The sequence below is a fragment of the Oryx dammah genome, unplaced genomic scaffold (genome assembly GCF_014754425.2).
Source record: "Oryx dammah isolate SB20612 unplaced genomic scaffold, SCBI_Odam_1.1 HiC_scaffold_29, whole genome shotgun sequence".
Lineage (NCBI taxonomy): Eukaryota > Metazoa > Chordata > Mammalia > Artiodactyla > Bovidae > Oryx > Oryx dammah.
In genome coordinates, this window is record NW_024070213.1 from 99092969 (window position 1) to 99109715 (window position 16747).

The 16747-nt window shown below is 36.5% G+C and overlaps 1 protein-coding gene across 14 annotated transcripts in view; it reads left to right on the forward strand.

Annotated features, from left to right (window-relative positions):
* Positions 1-16747, forward strand: part of CEP290 (centrosomal protein 290) — an 89018-nt gene that overhangs the window by 7227 nt on the left and 65044 nt on the right. For 12 of the 14 annotated variants that reach the window (XR_005719858.1, XM_040234455.1, XM_040234453.1 and 9 more), the window contains exons 7-14: positions 4611-4664; positions 5400-5552; positions 5939-6121; positions 6810-6899; positions 7631-7753; positions 9011-9134; positions 14816-14988; positions 15685-15847. Coding sequence is in view for 13 of the 14 variants with exons in the window: in XM_040234455.1 (XP_040090389.1) it covers positions 4611-4664; positions 5400-5552; positions 5939-6121; positions 6810-6899; positions 7631-7753; positions 9011-9134; positions 14816-14988; positions 15685-15847 (1063 nt within the window). In the remaining variant the exon portion in view is untranslated. Of the gene's footprint in view, positions 1-4610; positions 4665-5213; positions 5275-5399; positions 5553-5938; positions 6122-6809; positions 6900-7630; positions 7754-9010; positions 9135-9462; positions 9615-14815; positions 14989-15684; positions 15848-16747 lie in introns of those variants that run through there. The other 2 variants (XM_040234463.1, XM_040234464.1) reach the window with 2 other exon arrangements.

The following is a 16747-nucleotide window of genomic DNA, read 5'->3' on the forward strand; positions in this document are numbered from 1 at the left end:
TTTATATTTCCTTTTAGAAAATAGTATGTTTTCTTTTTATGCCTCCACTGTCACTGACTTAGTAAAAAATTTGGTGTATATATGTATTAGTTGTCTCATCCCTGATGTCCAGAAGCTTTTTGTGTCCTTTATAAGGTCAATGTTGTATCATGTCCTGATAATCTTATTTTGTCCATTGTTCTCTTGGAAATAGATTGTTATAAATACAAGTATGACATTGATTATGAGGTAATGTTGGTATTTAAAAAGGGTTCATCATAGACTGATATATAAGGAGAAACATTCCTATTCTTTTTTTTTTTTGGCTGTGCCACGGGACATGTGGGATTTTGGTTCCCCTACTAGGGATCAAACACACGATCCCTGCATTGGAAGCATGCAGTCTTAACCTCTGGGTCTCCGGTGAGGTCCCATATTCCCATTCTTGATGTATCTATTTTATTAGATAGTTCAGAAGTAATGTAAAAGTAAGCTATTAATACCTGTATAGTTTTTGCAGTGAAAAAAGTGTAGATTGATGCCACCTAAAGGTGACGAATGGTGGCTTAGTGGTAAACAGTCCACCTGCCATAGCAGAACATGTGGGTTTGGAGGATCCTCAATATGTCAGCAAATTTGGAAAAGTCAGCAGTGGCCACAGAAAAAGGTCAGTTTCCATTCCAATCCCAAAGAAAGGCAATGCCAAAGAATGCTCAAACTACCGCACAGTTGCACTCATCTCACACACTAGTAAAGTAATGCTCAAAATTTTCCAAGCCAGGCTTCAGCAATAGGTGAACCGTGAACTTCCAGATGTTCAAGCTGGTTTAGAAAAGGCAGAGGAACCAGAGAACAAATTGCCAACATCCTCTGGATCATCGAAAGAGCAAGAGAGTTCCAGAAAAACATCTATTTCTGCTTTATTGACTATGCCAAAACCTTTGACTGTGTGGATCACAATAAGCTGTGGAAAATTCTGAAAGAGATGGGAATACCAGACCACCTGACCTGCCTCTTGAGAAATCTGTATGCAGGTCAAGAAGCAACAGTTAGAACTGGACATGGAACAACAGACTGGTTCCAAATAGGAAAAGGAGTATGTCAAGGCTGTCTATTGTCACCCTGCTTATTTAACTTCTATGCAGAATACATCATGAGAAACGCTGGGCTGGAAGAAACACAAGCTGGAATCAAGATTGCCAGGAGAAATGTCAATAACCTCAGATATGCGGATGACACCACCCTTATGGCAGAAAGTGAAAAAGAACTAAGGAGCCTCTTGCCACCCTTATGGCAGAAAGTGAAAAAGAACTAAGGAGCCTCTTGATGAACATGAAAGAGGAGAGTGAAAAAGTTGGTTTAAAGCTCAACATTCAGAAAAGGAAGATCATGGCATCTGGTCCCATCACTTCATGGCAAATAGATGGGGAAACAGTGGAAACAGTGTGAGACTTTATTTTTCTGGGCTCCAGAATCACTGCAGATAGTGATTGCAGCCATGAAATTAAAAGACGCTTACTCCTTGGAAGGAAAATTATGACCAACCTAGACAGTGTATTAAACAACAGAGACATTACTTTGCCAACAAAGGTCCATCTAGTCAAGGCTATGGTTTTTCCAGTGGTCATGTATGGATGTGAGAGTTGGACTATAAGGAAAGCTGAGCACCAGAGAATTGATGCTTTTGAACTGTGGTGTTGGAGAAGACTCTTGAGAGTCCCTTGGACAGGCAAGGAGATCCAACCAGTCCATCTTAAAGGAGATCAGTTCTGGGTGGTGTACATTGGAAGGACTGATGTTGAAGCTGAAACTCCAATACTTTGGCCACCTGATGCGAAGCGCTGACTCATTGGTAAAGACTCTGATGCTGGGAGGGATTGGGGGCAGGAGGAGAAGGGGACGACAGAAGATGAGGTGGTTGGATGGCATCACCAACTCAATGGACATGAGTTTGAGTAAACTCCAGGAGTTGGTGATGGACAGGGAGGCCTGGCGTGCTGCAGTCCATGGGGTCGCAAAGAGTTGGACAAGATTGAGCAACTGAACTGAACTCGAGAAGGAAATGGCAACCTATTCCAGTATTCTTGCCTAGGAGATCCCATGGACAGTGGACCGTGATGCACCACAGTCCATGGGGTCACTGAAGAGTTGGACATGACTTAGTGACTAAAGAACAACAACAAAAGTGAAGAATAAGCTCTTAGCGAATTATCTGTTTAGTTGACTCAGAGAAACATAACTATAGATATCTTATCATGCAGGTTCCTACCTATGCTGTACAGTAATAGAATTGCTTAGGGAGATTTCTGTGTGTGTCTTTTTCTAGGCTATTGTTCTTTGTCTAGCCTGTGTATTCATCAACTTCTCATCACTGATACCACTCACTGTTAGCTAATCAGAACTATCTTGTCGATTCATATCCTAGACTACCATCTTTATTCTTAGGCACACACACAGAAAACTTGGTCAGTTGCTAAGTCATGTCTGACTCTGCAACACCAAGGAATGCAGCATATCAGGCTTCTCTGTCCTTCACTATCTCCCAGAGTTTGCTCAAGCTCATTTCCATTGAGTCAATGATGCCATCCAATTATTTCAGCCTCTGTCACCCCCTTCTCTGCCCTCGATCTTTCACAGGATCAGGGTCTTTTCCAGTGAGTCAGCTCTTTGCATCAGGTGGCCAAAGTACTAGAGCTTCACCATCAGTTTTTCTAATGAATATTCAGGGACAACTTGAATACATAGTTAATATACCTTTTCAACCTCTAGGTTCCTTGAAATAGAATATGGATATGAGCTGCTTTGGCAATTTGTTTTTGCCCTTTGCCAGTCATTCAGTTTTACTGAGTATTTATAGCATGCGAAATACTAAGGATACAGTGGGCATACTATTCTGTTTCTTAGCCATATTCACTGTCAATTACAAAGATAATATAAGCTAATAGGATACTCTGGGGATACATTTGGATATAGGAATGCTGTGGGATACTGTGGAAAGGTATACATAAGTCAGTCTTTTTTTTTTGAGTTTGAATTTTTTAAAAACAGTTTTTCAAATTAATTTATTTTTGGCTACACTGGATCTTCATTGCTGCGTGGGCTTTCTCTAGCTGCAGCGAGTATGGTCTACTCTTTAGTAGCATTCTGTGGGCTTCTCATTGCAGCGACTTTTCTTGTTGTGGAACATGCATATTCCAAAAGGATATCTGTGGATAGGAAATCATGAGAGACACTGGATAGATGATAAGAGTTTGTGGGTCATAGATATTGAAGCAATAGAAGTGATTGGAAGGCTGATTTCTGAGGCATAGAAATGTCTAATGAAATAGAGAGTGCTTCAAGGAACAGCCCAAGAAAAGTATCAGGAGTATAATGTTTCAAAAACCAAGGAAAATGAGCATTAGTAGCGTAACGGTTTTGCCTTTAAGTTCTTGACATGTATTTTCTTGTTAAATTTCCCAGTTCAAAACAGGATAGGACTGTTTCTTAATTCCCAGATGATACTAATGATAATGGTAAACTTGTAAAATTTGTAAGTGTGCATCACTTCAGTTGGGTCCAACTCTTTGTGACCATAGGGACTGTAGCCCTTCAGGCTCCTCTGTCCATGGGATTCTCCAGGCAAGAATACTGGAGTGGGTTGCCATGCTCTCCTCCAAAGGATCTTCCTAACTCAGGGATTCAACCCCTGTCTCCAATGGCTCCTTAACTGCAGGCAGGTTTTTCACTGCTGAGCCACCAGGGAAGCCCCCAAATTTGTATAGCACATTGCATTTTGTTATGAACTTTCTTTAAACTTTTTATTTTGAAAACTTTATCTTCATGAAGATTTTAGGAAAAGCAGTAAACACTCACATACTCTTTATATAGGCTCACCAGTTAACACTGTGTTACACATGCTTTATCTGTCAGTGTCTTTGCACACACAGACTTACTTCCCTCCTCTTGCTTCCCTCTCTTCTCCTTTCTTTTTTGGTGAGCCATTAGAGTTAATGTGAGATAGCATGGTACTTCTTATTTAAATATTACAAATATTATGATATTTTATTCTTAAATATTTCAGTATATTTCCACTGAAAGGAGAGGTATTTTTCAATATAATTACTTATATAACTAGCATACTCAGGAAATGTAATATCAGTTCAGTGCTGTTTTCTAATAGATAGTCCATAATGAGATTTCCTCTGTTGACCCAGTGATATCTTTTTAGTTTCCCTAGCCAAAATCCAAGCATCCATGATTCTTTTTAAGCATTATGTTGTACTGCTTTGTATTTCTAAGTAATTTAATGCTCCCTGAGAGCGAAGTCTTTTAGCTCTGATGATAGAACTGCAAAACAGTAGAGACCTTGGACAGAAGACTGCTCATTAATAGGTTTTAGGCTGAGGAATAAGAGTAATGGTTTTATTTTCTGTATCCTTTGGTTAGAGTTTTTTGTTTTTTAAACTCAACCTGCTTAATCCTTCCTATCCTTAGTTTTCAAAATTTTGGCTAACTGTTCATGTCTTGGGTCAACATGAAGTCCTCAGTAATTAAACATTTTCTGCTTTATTGACGAGAAACTGAAAACCTGACATTACATTGAATTACTGCTGAATTTTATCTTTTTTATTTGTTTTTTGCTATTTTAGTTGGCTCTTCGAAATGAGGAGGCAGAAAATGAAAACAGCAAATTAAGGAGAGAGGTTGGTAAAAAAAATTCAGTAGTGTGGTGGTTCAACAAAGATACTTATTAAAGAAGCTTCCATAAATTAATTCTGTAACCAGAACTGGAATTTGTCTAAGTAACTGATGTTTTTGAACTGTGATTTTTATGATATGACTTTGTCTTAGGGAAATAGAAAATAGAAAGGTGAGTTCTTTAAGTACTGCATTCATTGGTTAGATCTCTGTGGGTAAATCTTACTTTCTTTTTTAAGCTGTTCTTTGCTAGTTTGCTAACTCAGTATGTGAGTGGATTTCTGCCTTACTTCCTCTTATTTTATCTGGCATTCTTTTAAAACTTCTGTTTCTTATGAAATCTTACAAATTCTGTTAATTATTTGGTTCTTCTGAGCCAAATAATGTACATTGTTTATAATGAATTTTATTTTTTAATGAAAATGTTTTTTTTTTGTTTTGGTTGGTAATTAATATTCTTGCTTTCGTTGATTATCCAAAATAATATCTTATTCTCCTAAAATTTCTTTTTTTTCCTTTAATTTCTTATTATTATACTTAATTATATATTATCTTTCTCATTTCTAATTACCTTCTTCTTGTCCTTTTCTGGAGAACAAACGTCTAAAGAAAAAGGTGAGGCTTTAAGTGTTGTGAAACCTTGGGATTTTAAAGGTCTGTTTTGAGATTATTTAGAGGGTGAAATTTTGTTTCTTTGGATAGTTTTTTAAAATAGAATATTGTATTTGATCTACCTTCAGAATGAACAGCTTCGTCAGGATATTATTGACTATCAAAAACAAATAGATTCGCAAAAAGAAACACTTCTATCAAGAAGAGGAGAAGACAGTGACTACCGATCACAGTTGTCTAAAAAAAACTATGAACTTGTCCAATATCTGGATGAAATTCAGGTAAAATGAATGGAAGTCAGTTCAAAGCCATAATTTTTTATAAAACTTTCATTATAATGTAAATCTAGTATTTAGACCTACATTTAAATATATTTAGTGTAAATCTGCAAATGTATATTTGTAAAACATGAAATAAATTGCATCTTTGAAGTTCCAAATCTTGCAAATTAATTCTTATTATATGTCTATCTTGTGCATTGCTTAAGAACTAAGATTCTTAGTTACAGTTTTCTTGATACTTGATTTAGTTGGTAAATTTGATTTAGTTGATACTAAATATCTATAAAGTTCCATTTTCTCCAGCAAACACTTATGATTTCATTTAATTTTAATTTTAATTTGTTTTATTACATTGTTTCTAACTATAATGCCTTTATCTTTCCTAGACTTTAACAGAAGCTAATGAGAAAATTGAACTTCAGAATCAAGAAATGAGAAAAAATTTAGAGGAGTCTGTCCAGGAAATGGAGAAGATGACTGATGAATATAATAGGATGAAAGCTGTTGTGCATCAGACAGATAGTATGATGGACCAGTTAAAAAAAGAAAATGATCATTACCGGCTTCAAGTAAGGATTCTTGTTAGATTAAATTGGAAAGTATTTTAACTTTCTAGGATATGAGATTTTGTCTTATGATCTAATATACCATCTTACACTGTAATATGTTACCATGCTGATACATTTGCCTCTATATGGTTTTCTCGTTTCCTTACACATACTTTATTCTTCTTGCCATGTAGGATGTATGGGTGATATCTGAATGAGTATATACACAGCAGTCCTGCAAAGCTATTACTTTGGGGAATTTTCTACTAAAGACAGGTTCTGTGAACCATAAAGTTTAATTTTACACCTTAGAATAAATGTACTCTGCATGTCATAGAAACCATATATTGTTCACTACTTACACAGGATTAAACTTGTTAAAAAATAGAGTAATACTTAAAAATATAATTCAGTCAGTTCAGTTCAGTTGCTCAGTCATGTCCAACTCTTTGCTACCCCATGAATCACAGCACGCCGGGCCTCCCTGTCCATCACCAACTCCTGGAGCAAAAAGTAATTTTACAACTGTAAAGATGCACAAACCATTTAATGTCACCCTAGCTACTGCTCCAATAATGAATATGCCTTTAAATATATATGTATATATGTGCATGTACATGCTAATCGCTGTGTATAAATATTCAGTTATAATAAATATGTTTGTGTTATACTATTTTACAGGGTTTATGAAATAATTGTTGCCTTTTAGGTGCAGGAGCTTACAGATCTTCTGAAAGCAAAAAATGAAGAAGATGATCCGATCATGGCAGCTGTCAATGCAAAAGTAGAAGAGTGGAAGGTGCTTTGTTTCAATTGCTGTGATAGCTTTTAGTTTTGGATTTCAATTTTTAGTCTTAATTTTCTTTAAAGGCTTTGTACTGGTTAGTGACATTTTTATTAGGCGTTTCCAAAGGTGTATAAAATGTTTTAGCTAGAAAAGTTTTAAGAACTGCCATGTGTAGACCTCTAGAGTTGTTTATAATCATTTAATTTTAGAGGAGAGATGTTAGTAAATGTATTCTTCACTTTGTTTTTACTTAGTATCTTTTAAGTTTTAGTTTACATCAGTACATATAGTATTGCTTTGTTCTTTTTAATGACTGTATGACTGTAATTATTCTTTGTAGATTTGCCTCTTTCATTCATTCAGGATATTTATGCTTCTTCCTGTCATTTTAATGTTTTCTTTTTAAAGATTAGTTGTATACACTTTGTAATTGTAGGGAAGTAGTTATATCTTCTTGTGAGGAATGGGTTTTGAAAATTTGAGGTTGTTTAAATGAAAAGATTGAATTCCTTAAACAGAAAAAAGCACAGTGTATATCTTTGAATCACTTCTTATTTGAACTTGAGGCTGTATGCACAAAAGGGACAAGGTCATTCCAATTGTTGCTATTTTCTCACTTCCAAGATTTTTTTGCCTAAATTTTCTTGATCTGCTAATGGTATATATTGAAGTGTTGATCATAAATGAGAAATGGTTTATTAATTTTGCTGTTATGTAACAAACCCTATTTTGTTTATTTCTAGTTAATTTTGTCTTCTAAAGATGATGAAATTATTGAATATCAGCAAATGTTACATAGTCTGCGGGACAAACTGAAAAATGCCCAGCTTGATGCTGATAAAAGTAATGTTATGGCTCTACAACAGGTAAAACTTTCTCAAAAGTTGATTTGTCAGTGAGTTTTATTAAAGTTGGCAGTGAAACTCTGAACTGTCTTTCATTTATCTCCTGTGCCTAATCTAGTCACTGGCACCTTTGGGTAGATAATAAAGTCTTTAGAAGTTTCTTATACCATCCATTCCTAAGCAAAATTATAATTAGGTTTAGAGTTAGGAATAGAATTATTTTGTGTATTTTTCTCTGTTGATGCAGATAATACATTTATTGTTTGGGAATTATTTATAAGGAACTATTAGAAACTTTTAGAAATTCAAATATCCTAATACTCTTACTAAACTTTATTATACTGTGTTTTAGTGCTGAAATATGCTGTACAATGTGAAATAAACTAAAATATGGCTATAATTTGTACTGCATTAAATTTTTATATTTAGTACTAATGTATTCATATATGCCTGGTAGTCCATGGTTAGGACTCAATGCGTCCACTTCAGGGGACATGAGTTTGCTCCCTGGTCTGGGAACTAAGATCTTGCAAGCTGTGTGGCATGACCAAAAATAAAAGAAGGAAAGGAAAAAAGGAAAGAAGTTACACTTTCATAAACTTTTTTCTAGTCATAGTCTGAAAGAAAGAAGGAAATTTTGGAAGTATTTGGAAAATAAGGACAGTTGCAAAGGACAAGATTTTTATATGAAGTGTACTATAAGGCTGAAAGTGAAGTTGGGTAAGGGAAAAAAAGCACAAGGCAAAACGGAAACATAAAATGATAAAAAGATAGTTGGATGATGAGGGAAAATAACACAAAAGAAGTCATAAGTCACAGACATTAGAGAGTTCTGGAATTTCTCTTTGCCAGAGTGCTGGCCCTTGTATTATCTTTAAGTACTGGAGAGACAGCAGTATACCTACAGTGATTAGTGTAGTTGAGGTATACAAAATAGTAAAAGACAGAGTTTTGACTTGTAAAAAAATATGTTTTATAATTCTGTTAAATGAAACAAGACCTACCTTTTTCTTACTTCTAGTGAAAGTTGCTCAGTTGTGTCTGACTCTTTGCAACCCCCGTGGACTATACCGTCCATGGAATTCTCCAGGCCAGAATACTGGAGTGGGTAGCCTTTCCCTTCTCCAGGGCATCTTCCCAACCCAGGAATTGAACCCAGGTCTCCCACATTGCAGGCAGATTCTTTACCAGCTGAGCCACAAGGGAAGCCCTCTTACTTCTAAATTGTATATTAGTATTCAGAAAGTGAAAATATCTGATATTCAAAATATTTTATAGGGTATACAAGAGCGAGATAGTCAAATTAAAATGCTCAGTGAGCAAGTTGAACAATATACAAAAGAAATGGAAAAAAATACATTTATAATTGAAGATATGAAAAACGAGCTCCAAAGAAATAAAGGTAATTCAGTGTTTTATATGTAGTTATTGTAGATACCATTAAATTTTAAAAATGTTTTATTTTTATTATAATGGAATTATAGCAATAGATATATTGTTGATTTTTCTCTATTTGAATTTTATCATATTTTAAAAAAATGTTACCTGATATTATTAACTACTTTACATGTGATACTAGTGTTTAAACTTGTAAATGGTGGCAGTATTTTCTCTAGATTTTCTCTGATGAAAATTACATTAACCTCTATTGCCAGATTGGCTGTATAAAAGAAATGAAAAATGGTGATAGTATTTATCCTCCTTTTTGTAATCAACAGAGAATGAAAGAAAATAAACTTTTGATAAGTGTAACAATGTTGCAGAGATTTTTCAAAAGTCATTGACTTGTCAACATTTGAATTAATCTTATCCAACTTGATAATGTCATTTTCTCCCTACCCTGGGTCATGCAGGCTTACCTAATTCATCAAATCTTTTGAATGTAAGTCCTTACAACATCATTGATCCTGTATTTCCATAACACTACATGCTATAGTTACACTAGAGCACATGAACGCAAACTGTTCATAATTTCATGACATAGTAAGTCCATTTATTATGATTGCCAAGATAAAAAAATAAGACATGGGAAATAATGAGTGAGTCTGTGTGTGTGTTTTTGTGTAAGTGAAGTAACAGTGTTGGTGGTGTTGGTGAAGGGGTGGTGGTAATTTAGATAGTGAAGCAAAAGCCTCACTGAGGAGATATTTAAACAAAGACTTGAAGGAACTGAGGGAGGGAACCATGCATATGTTCCTGAGGAGGGGGCAGATAAGCTCAGGGCACTGAAGCAGGAGTGCATGGTGCATGTTTGAGGGACAGCAAAGAAGCCATTTTGCCTGGAGTAGCGTGAGCAGGTGGGCAGTCATTGGTATGCAATCAGAGAGCTAAGGCTGTATCACATGGGGCCTTACAATTCATTGCAAGGACTTTGGCTTTTCTTTCAAGTGAGAATGGATATCAAGGAAAGTTTCTGAAGAAAGGAGTGATGTAGTTTGACTTGGACTGTGTTTGCCATAGACCTGAGGAGTGGTAAGGACAGAAGCAGGGAAACTTGCTTACAATAAGTCTATTGCAGCAAACTGGGAAAAGGTGATAGTAGCCAAAAGCATGGAGATAGCAGTGAAGTTATATGTAGTCAGTTCTGGATGTATTTTGAAGGTGATGGAAATGAGATTTGCTGACAGATAAGATGTAAGAGGTAAGAAAGTTATCAAGGTTTTTGGTCTGAATGCTGGGGAGGACTGTGGAAAGAGAAGGTTTAGAGATGATCGGATACTTAGTTAAATAAGACTTGTTAAGTGAGAGATGCTTATTAGACATCTGAGTGAAAGTTTTAAGTAGGTGGTGGTGGTGGTGTAGTCGCTAAGTCATGTCTGACTTTGGTGACTCCATGGACTGTTGCCCTCAGTCTCCTCTATCTATGGGATTTCCCAGGCAAGAATACTAGAGTGGGTTGCCATTTCCTCCTCCAGAGGATCTTCCTGACCCAGAGATCAAACCCAGTTCTCGTGCAGGCAGTCTCCTGCGTTGCAGGCAGTTTCTTTATTGACCGAGCCACCAGGGAAGCCCATTAAGTAGGTACTTGTATATAAAAGTCTCAGCTTCAGGAGGATAGTCTAGGCTAAACATACCAGTTTGGGAACTGTATGCATAAAAAAGGTAGTGGAAGTCATGAAGCTGGCTGAGATGATCAAGGGGGAAGATAGAGATTGTTGGTTAAGAAGAAAAATCTTAAGACCGAGCTCTGGGATGCTTCTACCTTAGAGCCTGGGGAGATGACAAGGAACAACCAAAGAGACTGAAGAGAAAAGACCAGGGAGATGGGAGAAAAACCAGAAGTGTAAGGAGCCCCGGAACTCACGGGGAATGTCATTAAGGAAGAGCATAAGCAGCTGTGTCCAGTGCTGTGTTCATTGCTGCTGCTAAGTCAAGAGGAGCACTGAAAATTGACCACTGGATTTATCAGTGGTGGTTTTTAGTTCAAGAGAAAATACAGAGATGAAATAGGGCAAATACAAAGACTTCTGAGGGCTATTTCTACAAAGGAAAAGAGAAATAGAGTGGTATCTTGGGGGAAGAAGGGTAAAATGTTTTTTAAATGGATGAAATAATCATGTTTCTAAGTTAATAGGAAAGATCCATTAAAGAAGAAGCAATTCATGAATTGATGAAGCAGGGGAATGAGCAAAGGACTTCTGGACTAATAGCCTTGAGGAGGCAATGGGATGGGACCTAGTGTTCACTGGAGTAGCAAGCTTAGGAGCACAGAGAGTTACCCATAGTAGCAGGAAGAAAGCTAGGGTGTATACATGGAGTTGAATGTGGTTGGGTAGTTGTCCTGACAGTAAAAACTTCTATTTTCTCAGTAAACAAGCAGAGTTCTCAGATGAAACTGAGGATAGAGGCAGATGTATTAGAAGTTTGAGGTGAAAGAAGTAAAGAGAAGGTATGAACTTGTCATCTGAAGAATGAACAGACTCAGGAAATGTACTGTGATCATTGAGCACCATCAAGGTCCACTGGATATACTTATTTATATGTGTGTCTGTATTATGTATGTATGAGAGTTATATTTTGCCAGTAGCTTAAATTACTTTAAAAGGATGATAGGTATTGTGGGGTTTGCATATTCTGGTCAAGAGGAGGAAAGCTGACAGTTGATCTCTGCTGTCAAATAAGGAAGAGGTCTTATTTAATGACACTGTGTCAGTCTGTAGTCATATGACCCCTAAAGCCTACAGAGGAGTGTATACTACATAGTCTCTTTGTCTTGACTTTAACATGTATATGTCAGTTAATGGTGTTCCCCCTTCATTGATTTGGATTAGTTTTAGCTCTCAGGAGCATCTGAAAAATGGTGGCAAAAATCACAATGGAAGTTTATTTCTCACTTGTGTACTGATCTAGAATTAGGTGGTCTAGGGTATTGCCTTCATTTGCCTCATGTAAAACAGGACCTTACCCTCACATCCAGTCCCAAACAGCAAGAGAGAGCAAGAGGAGGCAAGAAGCAAAGAGCATGTACTGAAGGATAGGCAGTAATTTACTGTGGAAGGGTCATGCAGCAGAAGTCCTTACAGACTGCAAGGAGATCAAACCAGTCAGTACTGAAGGAAATCAACCCTGAATATTCATTGGAAGAACTGATGGCTGAGGCTGAAGCTCCAGTATTTTGATCACCTAATTGAAGAGCCAAGCCATTGGGAAAGACCTTGATGCTGGGAAGGATTGAAGGCAAAAGGAGAAAGGGGTGGCAGAGGATGAGATGATTAGATAGCATCACCAACTCAATGGACATGAATTTGAGCAAACTCCAAGAGGTAGTAAAGGACGGAGGAGCCTGGCATGCTGCAGTCCATGGGGTTGCAAAGAGTCAGACACTACTTAGCAACTGAACAACAATGCAGAAGAAAGGGAGAATAGATTTTGGGGACAGCAGCCTCTTTCACATTCTCCAGAGATCAGGGCTCACTTCTTACAAACACGTGTGATCTCCCACACTAGACCAATGCCTTATATAACTATAACCCTATAATTCAGTAGATGTTTACTATATAAGAGTGATTATTGGCAGTAAATTTTAAAATGATGGGAATGCTTATTTTGGTCTTAGCAACAATTTGGTAAGATGTACAAGTAGGAATTTTTAGCAACTAGTTACAGTTAAGTTTAATTGCAAGTGATAGAAAAATAATTTCAGATGTAACAGTGCTTTAAACAGGATGGAAATGCACTTTTCCATAATATAATCAAAGTTGAGGCAACTTGTATAGGGTTGGTGTGCTAGTTGTACAAATACCAGATACCAAGTCCCTATTATCTTGTTGCTGTGCCTATCTCAACATGTGGTTTCCATCTCATGTTATAAGAAGACTGTGTGAGTCTGGCTGGAGCCCTAATGTACATATTCCAGCTGGCAGGCAGAAGGAAGGAGAAAAGAAAGTTTCACTCCTCTCCTTTAAAAAACATTTCCTGAAAATGTGCACATGGTCTTTCTGTTTATACCCTTTAGTCACATGGCCACCCTTGGCTACTGAAATATAAGTGGAAATTTAGTCTTTATTTGAAGTGGCCATGTATCCAACTAAAAGACCATAATTCTATTACAGTGGCCACAATGGGCCACAATGATCATTCCTTGTAAAGCAGTGCTTTCCAATCTTTTATAATCCATACCCTTTCAGCTAAGAAGATTTTCTTAGAATCCTTTTTAGTTTTATTAACAAAACTGAATTCAGTTCAGTTCAGTCACTCAGTCATGTCCAACTCTTTGCAACCCCATGAACTGCACCATGACAGGCCTCCCTGTCCATCACCAACTGCCGGAGTCCACCTAAACCCACATCCATTGAGTCGGTGATGCCATCCAACCATCTCATCCTCTGTCATCCCCTTCTCCTCCTGCGCTCAATCTTTCCCAGCATCAGGGTCTTTTCAAATGAATCAGCTCTTCGCATCAGGTGGCCAAAGTATTGGAGTTTCAGCTTCAACATCAATCCTACCAATGAACACCCAGGATTGGTCTCCTTTAGGATGGACTGGTTGGAACTCCTTGCAGTCCAAGAGACTCTAAAGAGTCTTCTCCAACACCACAGTTCAAAAGCATCAATTCTTCTGCACTCAGCTTTCCTTACAGTCCAACTCTTACATCCATACATGACCACTGGAAAAATCATAGCCTTGACTAGATGGACCTTTGTTGGCAAAGTAATGTCTCTGCTTTTTAATATGCTGTCTAGGTTGGCCATAACTTTCCTTCCAAAGAGTAAGCATCTTTTAATTTCATGGCTGCCATCACCATCTGCAGTGATTTTGGAGGCCAGAAAAATAGTCAGCCACTGTTTCCACTGTTTCCCCATCTATTCCCATGAAGTAATGGGACCGGATGCCATGATCTTCGTTTTCTGAATGTTGAGCTTTAAGCCGACTTTTTCACTCTCCTCTTTCACGTTCATCAAGAGGCTCTTTAGTTCTTCTTCACTTTCTGCCATAAGTGTGGTGTCATCTGCATATCTGAGGTGATTGATATTTCTCCCTGCAATCCTGATTCCAGCTTCTGCTTCTTCCAGCCCAGTGTAAGTTAAATAAGCAGGGTGACAATATACAGCCTTGACGTACTCCTTTTCCTATTTGGAACCAATCTGTTGTTCCATGTCTAGTTCTAACTGTTGCTTCCTGACCTGCATACAGGTTTCTCAAGAGGCAGGTCAGTAGTCTGGTATTCCCATCTCTTTCAGAATTTTCCACAGTTTATTGTGATCCATACAGTCAAAGGCTTTGGCATAGTCAATAAAACAGAAATAGATGTTTTCTGGAACTCTCTTGCTTTTTCAATGATCCATTGGATGTTGGCAATTTGATCTCTGGTTCCTCTGGCTTTTCTAAAACCAGCTTGAACATCTGGAAGTTCACAGTTCACTTATTGCTGAAGCCTGTCTTGGAGAATTTTGAGCATTACTTTACTAGCATGTGAGATGAGTGCAATTGTGTGGTAGTTTATTTTATAAATATAAATTTGTAATATTAAATGGTCTTTTTAAAATGACATACCACTCTTCCTGTTTCCCATATTGGAATCAGTCATTTATAGGAGTAAGTAATCACTTCAGTTTATTGATGATTTTAATTTTTACCCTGTAGGAGCTTCAACACTTTCACAGCGGACTCATTATATGAAAATTCAGTCTAAGGTTCAAATTTTAGAAGAGAGAACTAAAGAGGCTGAGAGAACAGCTGAACTGGCCGAGGCTGATGCTAGGGAAAAGGATAAAGAACTGGTTGAGACTTTGAAGCGATTAAAAGATTATGAATCCGTATGTATTTTTATCTTGTCAGTCATGGAGGGAGACTGTTCTGTGCCATTTACTGTGTGCATTTAAAAACATTCCAGAAGTATCTCATGGTAAAGCTTATCCTGAGTTACTCTGAAGTGTTCAAACTTCTGTGTAGCATTAACTTTTGGGCAGGAAAATTGTTTTCAAACCATTTGGCTAAAGGCTTTTGCCCAGATAATCAGCTTTGCTGAGGCACCTGGATTCACTTCTTTGTAATCTATGCCATTGTACCACCATGTGACACCACTGATTGTATAAAAGTTGTAATTGGGGCAGGTTTGCTACTACTGTGCCAACACAGCTTTACTTTGTACTTTTTATATTTTTAAATCTGGTTACCGCTATATCACACAACTGATAACCTACTTATTCTAATGGTATTGCTGATTTTCCCTTACTGTTCTTTTTCCATATGTTGTTAAGTGTTTAATATGTGATATTCTGAGTTGCTTTGCCATTAGGATGCTGTACTGGGAAATGTCAATTGTTCCATTTCCTGTTATTATTACTCCTGGATTTGTTTTTTAAAAGTACCGTAAAAAAAACACAGTTTAAAGATGTAAATCTTAGTTATTTGTGCATTTCCTGTTGACTTAATAAGAAAACAAATTTATGAACTTGAGAATTTATTCAAATAAACAATGTTATATTTATATCACATTGGGTATTTTTCAGGGAGTTTATGGTTTAGAAGATGCTGTTATTGAAATAAAGAATTGTAAAAACCAAATTAAAATAAGAGATCGAGAGATTGAAGTATTGACAAAGGAAATCAATAAGCTTGAGTTGAAGATCAATGATTTTCTTGATGAAAATGAGGCACTTAGAGAGCGCATGGGTAAGGCATCTTTTAAGATATGGAGTTTGCTCAACCCTAATTGTCAAGTCATTTTTTGTTGTTTATTTTTATTTTTAATAATTGGATACCCTTTTTTTCCAAATAATTTCACCTATAAAAATATTTAAAATTAGTAAAAGTGGAACTGTTCCAATTGAAGTGGGATTATGGATTTGATGGAATTGGGATGATAGTTGGTCAGATCTGGAGCATTGCTATATTCAGTCCAAGATTTCCTCAATAATAATTGCTTGTTTAAAAAATGAAAGTCTACTAACTTAATACCATATATTACCAGTTACGTTTATTTTCAACAAAAGTAATTTGTTAGTTTACAAAATGCTCTAACTTCAGATGAATGTTGGAAACATTTAGAAATACTGTTTAATCCTTTTTAAGACTTTATTTGATAAATACTAGAATTTTATAGTTTAGATTAAATTTTACTTAGGTTGAGTATTATAAGGTTACTACTGATTATAAGAAGTAGTTAGTAAATATAGCTTGAAAGTTTGTATATTTCAGTGAATAGTTCACTAGTGAATAGTTCACTAGTTTGAATGTTATGACAGTCCAGTGTAAATTGCTACTAGAAAATGAAAATAAAGTTGTAAATAATGATTTAATTATACTTGGTAGATACCAATTAATGCTCTTCTAGGGTTAAAGTGACCACCTGTAAAAACTGTTCTCCAAAGGAAACAAAAGTAAATATTTATACATACTATTTATTTGTAAAAGTTTCTAAATAGGACCCAGATTCATGCCAGAACCTCAAGTTAGACTTAATCAATTTGACCTATCAGATTATGGCCAACTTCAATCTGGATGTTCATAAAGATGACTGAACTATATAGATAGTAGTCACAAACATCAGACTTTCTGTATTTTAAAGGCCCC